The sequence below is a fragment of the Ranitomeya imitator genome, chromosome 4 (assembly GCF_032444005.1).
Source record: "Ranitomeya imitator isolate aRanImi1 chromosome 4, aRanImi1.pri, whole genome shotgun sequence".
Lineage (NCBI taxonomy): Eukaryota > Metazoa > Chordata > Amphibia > Anura > Dendrobatidae > Ranitomeya > Ranitomeya imitator.
Genome location: NC_091285.1, coordinates 327,298,294 through 327,312,226, shown reverse-complemented (window position 1 = coordinate 327,312,226; position 13,933 = coordinate 327,298,294). Strand labels below are relative to the sequence as shown.

The 13,933-nt window shown below is 44.4% G+C and overlaps 1 protein-coding gene across 3 annotated transcripts in view; it reads left to right on the top strand.

The window, feature by feature from the left end:
- Positions 1-13,933, top strand: part of GRM8 (glutamate metabotropic receptor 8) — a 2,054,171-nt gene that overhangs the window by 661,255 nt on the left and 1,378,983 nt on the right. The window contains exon 1 of one of the 3 annotated variants that reach the window (XM_069764917.1): positions 9,834-10,046. The exons of the other annotated variants lie outside the window; for them this stretch is intronic. Coding sequence (XP_069621018.1) covers positions 9,935-10,046 — 112 coding nt within the window. The 5' untranslated portion in view covers positions 9,834-9,934. Of the gene's footprint in view, positions 1-9,833; positions 10,047-13,933 lie in introns of those variants that run through there. 3 annotated transcript variants of the gene reach the window in all.

Here is a 13,933-nt window from a genome sequence, read left to right as displayed (position 1 = left end):
TTTGACTCAGACCACAACATTGCCCTCGCAGGGTGCTGATCAAGAATCAGACCCTGATGAGACTATGTTGCCCCATCACGAACGCTATACCACCGAACGACACGGTGACACAGACGAAGTTGCGCAGGAGGTACAAGAAGAGTTATTAGATGACCCAGTTCTTGACCCCGATTGGCAGCCATTGGGGGAACAGGGTGCAGGCGGCAGCAGTTCTGAAGCAGAGGAGGAGGAGGGGCCGCAGCAGGCATCAACATCGCCACAGGTTCCATCTGCCGGGCCCGTATCTTGCCCAAAACGCGTGGCAAAGCCAAAACCTGGTGGAGGACAGCGTGGCCATCCGGTTAAAGCTCAGTCTGCAATGCCTGAAAAGGTATCCGATGCTAGAAAGAGTGCAGTCTGGCATTTTTTTAAACAACATCCAATTGATCAGCGCAAAGTCATCTGTCAAAAATGTTCTACTTCCTTAAGCAGAGGTCAGAATCTGAAAAGTCTCAATACTAGTTGCATGCATAGACATTTAACCACCATGCATTTGAAAGCTTGGACTAACTACCAAACGTCCCTTAAGGTTGTTGCACCCTCGGCCAATGAAGCTAGTCATCAACGCAACATCCCTTCCGGCAGTGTAGGACCACCATTTAGCGCACCACCTGCTGTATCTGTGCAGGTATCTTTGCCAGGCCAAAGCAGTCAGGGTCAGGGAATCACCAGTTTCGTAGTAGGAAACACTGCATCTAGGGCACCGGCGGCAACAATACCATCTCCCACCGTCTCTCAGTCTGCCATGTCCACCGGCACCCCCGCTAGTTCCACGATCTCCAGCTCTCCAGTCCAGCTCACCCTACATGAGACTATGGTTAGAAAAAGGAAATACTTAGCCTCGCATCCGCGTACACAGGGTTTGAACGCCCACATAGCTAGACTAATCTCGTTAGAGATGATGCCCTACCGGTTAGTTGAAAGCGAAGCTTTCAAAGACCTGATGGACTACGCTGTACCACGCTACGAGCTACCCAGTCGACACTTTTTTTCCAGAAAAGCCATCCCAGCCCTCCACCAGCATGTTAAAGAGCGCATCGTCCATGCACTCAGGCAATCTGTGAGCACAAAGGTGCACCTGACAACAGATGCATGGACCAGTAGGCATGGCCAGGGACGTTACGTGTCCATCACGGCACACTGGGTAAATGTGGTGGATTCAGGGTCCACAGGGGACAGCAAGTTTGGGACAGTTCTGCCTAGCCCACGGTCTAGTAAACAGTTGTCTGTAGCCGTTCGCACCCCCTCCTCCTCCTCCTCCTCCTCGTCCTCCTGCAGAAGCAAGAGCTCGTCCACAGACCGCAGTCGCACAAACACTCCATCCGCACCTGCCACTGTTGCACACCAGGTCTCCCATTATGGGGCAGCTACTGGCATACGTCAGCAGGCTGTATTGGCTATGAAGTGTTTGGGCGACAATAGACACACCGCGGAAGTTCTGTCCGAGTTCTTGCAGCAAGAAACGCAGTCGTGGCTGGGCACTGTAGATCTTGAGGCAGGCAACGTAGTGAGTGATAACGGAAGGAATTTCATGGCTGCCATCTCCCTTTCCCAACTGAAACACATTCCTTGCCTGGCTCACACCTTAAACCTGGTGGTGCAGTGCTTCCTGAAAAGTTATCCGGGGTTATCCGACCTGCTCCTCAAAGTGCGTGGACTTTGCGCACATATCCGCCGTTCGCCTGTACACTCCAGCCGTATGCAGACCTATCAGCGTTCTTTGAACCTTCCCCAGCATCGCCTAATCATAGACGTTGCAACAAGGTGGAACTCAACACTGCACATGCTTCAGAGACTGTGCGAACAGAGGCGGGCTGTTATGTTTTTGTGGGAGGATACACATACACGGGCAGGCAGTAGGATGGCAGACATGGAGTTGTCAGGTGTGCAGTGGTCGAAGATTCAAGACATGTGTCAAGTCCTTCAGTGTTTTGAGGAATGCACACGGCTGGTTAGTGCAGACAACGCCATAATAAGCATGAGCATCCCCCTAATGCGTCTGCTGATGCAAAGTTTGACGCACATAAAGGATCAGGCGTCTGCACCAGAGGAAGAGGAAAGCCTTGATGACAGTCAGCGATTGTCTGGTCAGGGCAGTGTACATGACGAGGTACCGGGCGAAGAGGAGGTGGAGGATGAGGAGGATGATGGGGATGAGTATATTTTTAATGAGGAAGCTTTCCCGGGGGCACGGGAAATTGGTGGCGTGGCAAGGCCGGGTTCTGGTTTTTTGAGGGACACAAGTGACGTAGATTTGCCTGCAACTGCCCCTCAACCAAGCACAACCGCAGATTTGACAACGGGAACTTTGGCCCACATGGCGGATTATGCCTTGCGTATCCTCAAAAGGGACACACGCATTACAAAAATGATGAACGATGACGATTACTGGTTGGCCTGCCTCCTTGATCCTCGCTATAAAGGCAAATTGCAAAATATTATGCCACATGAGAACTTGGAACTAATATTAGCAACCAAACAATCAACTCTTGTTGACCGTTTGCTTCTGGCATTCCCTGCACACAGCGCCCGTGATCGTTCTCACACGAGCTCCAGGGGCCAGCAGACCAGAGGTGTTAGAGGGGCAGAAATCAGAAGTGGCGTTGGCCAGAGGGGTTTTCTGACCAGGTTGTGGAGTGATTTTTCTATGACCGCAGACAGGACAGGTACTGCAGCATCAATTCAAAGTGACAGGAGACAACATTTGTCCAGTATGGTTACAAACTATTTTTCATCCCTTATCGACGTTCTCCCTCAACCGTCATTCCCATTTGATTACTGGGCATCCAAATTAGACACCTGGCCAGAATTGGCAGAATATGCATTGCAGGAGCTTGCTTGCCCGGCAGCTAGTGTCCTATCAGAAAGAGTATTCAGTGCTGCAGGTTCAATACTAACAGAAAAAAGGACTCGTCTGGCTACCCAAAATGTAGATGATCTAACCTTCATTAAAATGAACCACAACTGGATTTCAAAATCTTTTGCCCCACCCTGCCCGGCTGACACCTAGCTTTCCTATGAAAAGGTCTTGCCTGTGGACTATTCTGAATGACTTTTCCAATCTCGTAATTTTCTTCACCTGATTGTCCAGCATACGACATGTTTCCACCTCACGAAATGGCCAAACTCCCCACACGGGGCCGTGCTATCGCCACTTTGCGCTTGGACCCTTGAGAGTGCTGTTTGTCTGAAGAGGTGGGTGTGGCCGCTTTTGGTCGACGGCACTGCCACTGGGTCCCTCATAGTACAATAAAGTGTCTCTGGCGGTGGTGGTGCGCACCCAACGTCAGACACACCGTTGTAATATGAGGGGCCCTGTGCCTGTACCGCCGGCCACAAGACAGTTCCCCCCCCCCCAGCTCAAACAGTGCTCTACCACTAGCAAAATTATCTCTCACAGCTTCACCAATGTGTAGTCTAGGCGCTGACATCCTTCAATGCCTGGCACTGACAATACCATTGTTTTGACATTTTTGTTATGTTAGGCCTTCGAAGCCTGTCTGCGGTCCCTTCTTTCTACAACTACTACACTGACCAGGCCACTGCTGGCCGTGTTACCCTGGAACCAATTTAAAAGTGCCTACAGTCAGCCCAATTTTGTTATGTTAGGCCTTCGAAGCCTGTCTGCGGTCACTCCTTCCACTAGACTTCCACTGACCAGACCACTGCTGCCCGTGTACCCCTGCAACCAATTTAAAAGTGCCTACAGCCAGCCCAAGTTTGTTATGTTAGGCCTTGGAAGCCTGTCTGCGGTCACTCCTTCCACTAGACTTCCACTGACCAGACCACTGCTGCCCGTGTACCCCTGGAACCAATTTAAAAGTGCCTACAGCCAGCCCAAGTTTGTTATGTTAGGCCTTCGAAGCCTGTCTGCGGTCACTCCTTCCACTAGACTTCCACAGACCAGACCACTGCTGCCCGTGTACCCCTGGAACCAATTTAAAAGTGCCTACAGCCAGCCCAAGTTTGTTATGTTAGGCCTTGGAAGCCTGTCTGCGGTCACTCCTTCCACTAGACTTCCACTGACCAGACCACTGCTGCCCGTGTACCCCTGGAACCAATTTAAAAGTGCCTACAGCCAGCCCAAGTTTGTTATGTTAGGCCTTGGAAGCCTGTCTGCGGTCACTCCTTCCACTAGACTTCCACTGACCATACACTGCTGCCCATGTACCCCTGGAACAAATTTAAAAGTGCCTACAGCCAGCCCAAGTTTGTTATGTTAGGCCTTCGAAGCCTGTCTGCGTCCCGTTCTTTCAACTACAACTACACTGACCAGGCCACTGATGGCCGTGTTCCCCTGGAACCAATTTTAACTTGCCTACAGCCAGCCCAATGTTAGGCCTTTGATGCCTGTCTGCCGTCACTCCTTCCACTAGGCCTCCACTGACCTGTCTATTGCTGCCCGTGTACCCCTTGAACCAACATCATTAAATATTTAAAAAATTAATTTGATTATAAAAAATAAGATCGTGTTGAGATCTCAAATGCAGACATTTTAACAATCAAAACAAACACACAACAAATATCTGGAACTGTACTACAAAGGTCCAACAGCTACAATTTCTTTCTCCTGCAAGAAGTTAACTGAAAGTTTTTTGGAGTTGTTAACACAGATATGGCATCCACCGAGTGTTGTCCTGTCGCGTCTCCTTTAAATTATTTCCAATAAGATGTTAAACTATTAATTTAATAAAATCAATAATTAAAAAAATAATTGAGTAAGTCAAAAGCACATTGCAAATAAACATTAATTACAAATCAAGAAGCATGGCGCGTCCGAGGGTGAGTAGATACCGAATAAGAATATAATCACCCTCGGACGCGCAATGCTTATTTACAACAGCCTTCCTTCCTAAGAATCAGCCCTTCCGTGGTGTAGAGAGAGGTTGTGTTACACTCCAAGGTGTTCCCCAGGTTGCCTTTCCTGAGCTTCGATCTTCCGGCTCTCGTTTAGTAGCTGTTGGAAACTACGCTGCATTAGGCCTACTAATTGTGTATGGGTGAAACAGTGGCGCATCTGCGGTCCCTCCTTCCACTAGGCCTCCACTGACCTGTCTACTGCGGCCCGTGTACCCCTTGAACCAACCTAATAAAATATTTAAAAAATTAATTTGATTATAAAAAATAAGATCGTGTTGAGATCTCAAATGCAGACATTTTAACAATCAAAACAAACACACAACAAATATCTGGAACTGTACTACAAAGGTCCAACAGCTACAATTTCTTTCTCCTGCAAGAAGTTAACTGAAAGTTTTTTGGAGTTGTTAACACAGATATGGCATCCACCGAGTGTTGTCCTGTCGCGTCTCCTTTAAATTATTTCCAATAAGATGTTAAACTATTAATTTAATAAAATCAATAATTAAAAAAATAATTGAGTAAGTCAAAAGCACATTGCAAATAAACATTAATTACAAATCAAGAAGCATGGCGCGTCCGAGGGTGAGTAGATACCGAATAAGAATATAATCACCCTCGGACGCGCAATGCTTATTTACAACAGCCTTCCTTCCTAAGAATCAGCCCTTTCGTGGTGTAGAGAGAGGTTGTGTTACACTCCAAGGTGTTCCCCGGGTTGCCTTTCATGAGCTTCGATCTTCCGGCTCTCGTTTAGTAGTTGGTGGAAAAGTACACAGCATTAGGCCTACAAAATGGGTATGGGGTGGAGAGAGATGGTGTGTTACACTCCAAGGTGTTCCCCAGGTTGCCTTTCCTGAGCTTCGATCTTCATGCTCTCGTTTAGTAGGTGTCGGAAAGTAGGCTGCATTAGGCCTACAAATTGGGTATGGGGTGGAGAGAGATGGTGTGTTACACTCCAAGGTGTTCCCCAGGTTTCCTTGCCATTGCTTCGGTCTTCCGACTCTCGTTTAGTAGTTGTAGAAAAGTACACAGCATTAGGCCTACAAAATGGGTATGGGGTGGAGAGAGATGGTGTGTTACACTCCAAGGTGTTCCCCAGGTTGCCTTTCCTGAGCTTCGATCTTCATGCTCTCGTTTAGTAGGTGTCGGAAAGTAGGCTGCATTAGGCCTAAAAAATGGGGAATGGGGTGGAGAGAGATGGTGTGTTACACTCCAAGGTGTTCCCCAGGTTTCCTTGCCATTGCTTCGGTCTTCCGACTCTCGTTTAGTAGTTGTAGAAAAGTACACTGCATTAGGCCTAAAAAATGGGTATGGGGTGGAGAGAGATGGTGTGTTACACTCCAAGGTGTTCCCCAGGTTGCCTTTCCTGAGCTTCGATCTTCATGCTCTCGTTTAGTAGGTGTCGGAAAGTAGGCTGCATTAGGCCTACAAATTGGGTATGGGGTGGAGAGAGATGGTGTGTTACACTCCAAGGTGTTCCCCAGGTTTCCTTGCCATTGCTTCGGTCTTCCGACTCTCGTTTAGTAGTTGTAGAAAAGTACACAGCATTAGGCCTACAAAATGGGTATGGGGTGGAGAGAGATGGTGTGTTACACTCCAAGGTGTTCCCCAGGTTGCCTTTCCTGAGCTTCTATCTTCAGGCTCTCATTAAATTGTGGTTAAATGGAACAACTGCATTTGGCGTACTAGTTGGTTTGGGGCCTACTATCGGTGTCTGCCACTCCTTGCTGTTCTCCTGGTTTCCTGTCCTGAAATACCATTTTCAGCCTCTCGTTAAGTAGTTGTTAATGTTAGACTGCATTTGGCCTACTAGTTGGGTTGGGGCCTACTATCGGTGTCTGCCACTCCTTGCTGTTCTCCTCCACTGAACAAAGCTGTGCCGCCTGTTTACTACGGTTGCCAATTTTGAACTGCATTTCGACTACTTACTGATTTGGCCCTACTCTCTGTGTCAGCCTCTCATTCCAGTTGTCCTCCACTGCAATGCCCCCTGGTTATTCCTGTGTTACCAATTTTGAACTGCATTTAGCCCACTTTCTTCTTTGGGCCTATATCTGTGTTTCCACTTCATCGTGCCCATTGCCCAGCCAGTGATAGATGAGTCTGCTGGTACATTGACCCATAACGCAACATTCCCCGTGCACGCTACACAACAACATTGTGACCCTGCTGAAAGTCAGGTTGCTCTTCCCGCATACCATACCACCTTACACGGGGACAAAGAGGAAGGTGCAGATGAAAGTGCAGGTTCCTTCATCAGGTGGGGGGAGGAATACTAGTTGGCGACGTCACTGGCACAGGGCCTCTCATAGTACGCAAAAGTGTTGCTGCCGGTGGGAGGCGCCCCCGCCGTGCAAACACACCGCTGTACTTTGAGGGGCCCTGTGCCAGTGCCAATGCCAACGAGTGGGCCCCCCCTGCTTGCTCAGGTTCACAGCACTTGCAAAGTTGAAATACTTACCTCTCCCTGCTCCACTGCCGTGACGTGGTCCAGATTTCCTGGGCCCACTAATTACTTGAACCAGCCCTACCCCCCACAACTTTAGCCAAATGACCCCCAATTTCAAATGCCTTCCAATTATTAGAAGGTAAATTACGCTTGACAAGCTTCATTAAGAAGAATGGATGGTTTTGACATTAAAATGGGCACTCTAGGTGTTTTCCTGGCCCCCACTCACTGCCGACTATGCTGCCCCATTGACTTGCATTGGGTTTCGTGTTTCGGTCGATCCCGACTTTACGTCATAATCGGCCGATTTCACTCGACCCGACTTTGGACATAGTCGGGTTTCGCAAAACCCGGCTCGACTCTAAAAAGGTCAAGGTCGCTCAACTCTAATGAGCACTAAAAAATACTCGGAGGACACCCAAGCCTGCTCGGGAAATCTCGAGTAACGAGTATATGCGCTCATCACTACAGGACATATAAATGAGCATTCAATTTCCAGCAGAATTTTATTCAAATCGATTTTCCTGGTAAATCTGCGTGGTATGGTGAATTAACATTTTGTCAGATCCGGTAATCTCTACCAGTGATAATTGTCCACTGTTGCAATATAACTAACTCCTTATCATTGGATATTACTTATCATCCATTTTTTAGTTATTATTGTGGATTCAATTGTCACTACGTTGCACACTAGCATAGACTGACTTTTACCCCTTAAGGTATTTTATTTTATACTTTGCTATGTTCTCTATATGTAAGCAGGTGCTGAGATGCAGTACGCAGGGATTAGAGCAGTATTGTATAACAATACTATTTATTCTTTTAACAGTGAAAGGTAAAGTAATCTCCTCGCATGGAGTTAATAGGCAGTAGCAAAGAGCTATTGGAACAACAAGGGTTAAATGAAATAGGCAAAATGAGTGCGACCGACAGTCTAAGTTTCAAGCAACACTTATCGTAGCTCTTGGTGGGGTCCTTAGTCCACAGTCCGATGGGGGTAGTAGTACTGGCAATGGCCAGCGTAGGGTCCTCAGATAGGGTCAAAAGTTAACAATCCATCTTCTGGTGGCAGCGGGCAGTCTCTTGTTTTACCTGCTGAGCCCCTAGTCCATAAACTCGCACAATCAAAGCGGGAAAAGCTGCAGAAGTCTCTGTACCGACCATGGGGTGATGCATACTAGACAGCAAAGGAAACTGCACTTCAATGTCCTATAACCAGCCCATGCTTCTCTGCATGTGCCTGATCTTATGTTTAGCTGTGAGCATGGCACTTCCTACACTCCCTGTCCCGCTGGCATTACCCGGAGGTGTTAGCTGCCGTACGTTGCAGCGCCGGGGCTCGGGGTGTGGAGCGTGCTTCACACTCTTCTGCGCTCTCCCTGACCACGGGAAACTGAACTCTTGCTTTGCGCACTTTTTCTCTATTTCTGGCTTAAGCAATCCCCCTCTTCCTGGGCCATATGACCTGACTGACTGATCCTCTATTTCTTCCCTCGCAGCCTCGTCAGTTCCGGACCCAGCTTACCGCAGGTACCTGCAACCCGGTCTTCCTCCTCACACATATATCAACTTAAGGCTTGATGATTTAATAATCTTTTCAGTCTCATATGCTTCACTAGGATTTTGCATGTATATGTTTGCGTTGTACTGTTCCCTGGCTTGGTGGGGTATCTTTGTCACATCTCTCTTCATTTTTTAACCTTTTATATTTCATAAACTACTAATAAACGTGATTATTTATTTAGTTGCATCTGTTTCAAGAAACATTTCAGTCTGCACTAGTAACACTATTATGATATTTCCTCTGATATATCCTCTGATATATCCTATAAATTAGCAAGCAGATTATCAGTATACAGTAAGGAAGGCTGAAATATGAACTTTTTCTTCATAACTGTGTGACCGGAGTTGTGTAGTCATCATTATTTCCCCTTGGAGAAATTAAGTGGTACAGTAAATGCAATTTCATCATCATCTGGTGATTGATTTGGTGACCCCCATCAGAGAACATAAAGGTATGTAATTCCCAATGGATCATCATTGTGATCACCTAACGTAACCGATGAGAAGTATACCTTGAACTTTAAGTATGAATTCACCTCCCCTGAACTTTCGTATGACATTCTACATACTGACAATGGGGGCTTCAAATCTGACTACAAATTGACACAAAGAGCAGCTCCTCAAACAAATTATAAAATAGCAAGACTCGGTAAGGTTAGACTCGTATCTCACTTGGTAGCTCATCTTCTGGACAGAACTTTCTCTGCTGTTTTATATTCTGGGTCATATTTACAATAAACTCTAAATCATTTTATGTTGGAAAAGTAATAGAAAGAAAATGTTAAAAATATAAACTTTCCATTTTCAAAAATATATTTTGTAAATTTGATGTATACTTTAGTAAAGAAATTTTAGAAAATTAAAATTTGACAGCGTTAGTGACAAAAAAACATTTTCTGTGTTAATTTTTAATAGATACCTCAAATCAGCTATGCATCCACAGCCCCAGAACTAAGTGACAACACAAGATATGACTTCTTTTCACGAGTGGTCCCACCTGACTCCTATCAAGCTCAAGCAATGGTTGATATCGTAACAGCACTGGGATGGAATTATGTATCAACGTTAGCTTCAGAAGGGAACTATGGAGAAAGTGGCGTTGAAGCCTTTACACAGATTTCCCGGGAAATTGGTAAGATTGCATTATCCTGTAAATTATACTTAATGCTGACAGGCTACTAATGTGTTACATTTCTAAAGCACTGCACATTCTCTATGGAGCAGTAAATGTAACTGCAGATATATATCTGACAGATTCTATTGTGCTGCAGCTCAAGCTTATAAGTATATTTCTGTTCTTCTGTAAATAATACGTATTTGTGGATATTTTCGACAAAAAGCTGTGCAGGCAATTTTTAGATGAGCCTGTCAGCTGAAAAATTATGATTGGTTAACATTACGCCACCTTCTCCTACTTATACTATATTCTGTGATAGAAATAATCATTATTATATTTTTATGTTACTTTTAAATGCTCTATATAAATATGGTGCAATTTTTTTAAAACAGACTTTTCAGAAGATTTATACTGCTCAAACTGAAGGGCTGCATGATTTAGGGACAGGCACCCATGTTTCAAAAAGATTTGTTTTAGTTTATAGGTACACCAAGACTTTGGCTGCAACGCCTGTTGCGTGATCAAAATTCACCTGATATCACTGGTACATGACAGAGCATTAAAAGTAAATGAGATCATACTGCAACCCCCAAGAGTACTGTGACAATAAAGTCTCAAGAAATCCAACGACGATGGACTTCTTGCAACATGCTGTTTGTACAGTGGGGCAAAAAAGTATTTAGTCAGTCAGCAATAGTGCAAGTTCCACCAATTAAAAAGATGAGAGGCGTCTGTAATTTACATCATAGGTAGACCTCAACTATGGGAGACAAACTGAGAAAAAAAAATCCAGAAAATCATATTGTCTGTTTTTTTAACAATTTATTTGCATATTATGGTGGAAAATAAGTATTTGGTCAGAAACAAGCAATCAAGATTTCTGGCTCTCACAGACCTGTAACTTCTTCTTTAAGAGTCTCCTCTTTCCTCCACTCATTACCTGTAGTAATGGCACCTGTTTAAACTTGTTATCAGTATAAAAAGACACATGTGCACACCCTCAAACAGTCTGACTCCAAACTCCACTATGGTGAAGACCAAAGAGCTGTCAAAGGACACCAGAAACAAAATTGTAGCCCTGCACTAGGCTGGGAAGACTGAATCTGCAATAGCCAACCAGCTTGGAGTGAAGAAATCAACAGTGGGAGCAATAATTAGAAAATGGAAGACATACAAGACCACTGATAATCTCCCTCGATCTGGGGCTCCACGCAAAATCCCACCCCGTGGGGTCAGAATGATCACAAGAACGGTGAGCAAAAATCCCAGAACCACGCGGGGGGACCTAGTGAATGAACTGCAGAGAGCTGGGACCAATGTAACAAGGCCTACCATAAGTAACACACTACGCCACCATGGACTCAGATCCTGCAGTGCCAGACGTGTCCCCCTGGTTAAGCCAGTACATGTCCGGGCCCGTCTGAAGTTTGCTAGAGAGCATTTGGATGATCCAGAGGAGTTTTGGGAGAATGTCCAATGGTCTGATGAAACCAAACTGGAACTGTTTGGTAGAAACACAACTTGTCGTGTTTGGAGGAAAAAGAATACTGAATTGCATCCATCAAACACCATACCTACTGTAAAGCATGGTGGTGGAAACATCATGCTTTGGGGCTGTTTCTCTGCAAAGGGGCCAGGACGACTGATCCGGGTACATGAAAGAATGAATGGGGCCATGTGTCGTGAGATTTTGAGTGCAAACCTCCTTCCATCAGCAAGGGCATTGAAGATGAAATGTGGCTGGGTCTTTCAACATGACAATGATCCAAAGCACACCGCTAAGGCAACGAAGGAGTGGCTTCGTAAGAAGCATTTCAAGGTCCTGGAGTGGCCTAGCCAGTCTCCAGATCTCAACCCTATAGAAAACCTTTGAAGGGAGTTGAAAGTCCGTGTTGCCAAGCGAAAAGCCAAAAACATCACTGCTCTAGAGGAGATCTGCATGGAGGAATGGGCCAACATACCAACAACAGTGTGTGGCAACCTTGTGAAGACTTACAGAAAACGTTTGACCTCTGTCATTGCCAACCAAGGATATATTACAAAGTATTGAGATGAAATTTTGTTTCTGACCAAATACTTATTTTCCACCATAATATGCAAATAAATTGTTAAAAAAACAGACAATGTGATTTTCTGGATTTTTTTTTCTCAGTTTGTCTCCCATAGTTGAGGTCTACCTATGATGTAAATTACAGACGCCTCTCATCTTTTTAAGTGGTGGAACTTGCACTATTGCTGACTGACTAAATACTTTTTTTCCCCGCTGTATTTGCAGTACCCACAGCCAAAGTTGCCATGTAGCCCTAGCCTTACTCTAAGGGTGCCGTCACACTAGCAGTATTTGGTCAGTATTTTACATCAGTATTTGTAAGCCAAAACCAGGTGTGGAACAAAGAGAGAAAAGTATTATAGAAACATATGCACCACTTCTGCATTTATCACCCACTCCTGGTTTTGGCTTAGAAATACTGATATAAAATACTGACCAAATACTGTTAGTGTGACGGCAGCCTAAAAATGTGTAGAAAGCCAAAGATGGAAAGAAGAGTCTCTGTGTTGTGTTATGTTGTTTGTAATGAAGGATTCTGTACCTGTTTGGACAGCAGGGTTATCAATTCATATTTGGTTTTGTAAAAAAAATGTTGAATCAAGCAGTATATGCAGCAGCGTAACTATCGAGTTGCAGTGGTGGCAATTGCATCTAGGCTCTGGTGCTTGGAGGAGCCTAAATGTCCATCTGCACAGAAGCATTCAGCATTGTTAGAAAAACCTATTGATAGTATAGGAGTATTCACTTGCAAAACTTTTCATTGAGACTCAAAAGCTTCAAAAGTTGAGAATCAGAAGGGTAAGCTTCAGAGTAACAAAATACCGACAGATTTATTGCAATTATTCCCCAGAGAGAGGATCTGGAAATGCATCACCAAGATCTAAGGATCTCATATATGTGTTAAGGGTTGGATCACTATTTTGCATCACTTAAACCAAGATTGAATCTAATACGGTTCAATAGAAATATTTTGACATTTTCTTATTTTTTGCACACATTTCTGTTTACGGTTAAAGTTGGCCATTCCAAATACTGTCTGTGTGTGTGAAGCTCAGAATCCCAACAGTGATGAGAAGTTTTGCCGATATTCTCTCAGAAGCGTGCACAAACTCTCAGGGTCACGACCCCTCAGCCACTGTAGGTAATTGCTCAGAATCACCAAATAACATTGGAATAAACCCAAGTAGCTCTGCAAAACTGCAAAACAGAAATTATTACTAGCTATTTTATAAAAGTATAAGCCCCCTAAGTAAACAAAAGCAAACAAACCAAGATCTGTATAAAAAAGTTAATCAAAAATGGTTTATTGTAAAAAGGTGATAATGGTCTTAGCAGAAAGGAAATATATATTACGTGAATATTATATCAATGTTATTAATGTAAGTCATCATATCCACTGTTTGTCTACCAGCAAAGTATTATTGTGTGTATTGGCAGCCTGACAAGTTCTGATACTTATCCTAATAAATATGAAGGAAAAAAATGAATAAAGACCTGAAAGTTTAACCCTCTCCCTTTAAAACCAAAACAATAGATTCTGAATCTCAGCTATTTGTCATTACTTCAGGAATGACGTTGTCTAAAACAAATCAGTTCGTCTTTCAAAATTTTCAGAATTTCTGAAATCCACAGCAAATAATTCCATCAGATCAATAGTGACAAAATAATAAGTTTTAGCTCTAATAATCCCATAGTTCTGGACACAAATGTGGTGTCATGGAATCATACAAATACCATCTTCATTGTGTATTTAAAGTGAACTTGTTGGCATGATTTTGCAATGCAAAGTAAAGATATGGCTGTAAAAGCGCTGTAATACATATTCGTTTGATGCCTTTGGTGAAGAAATGTG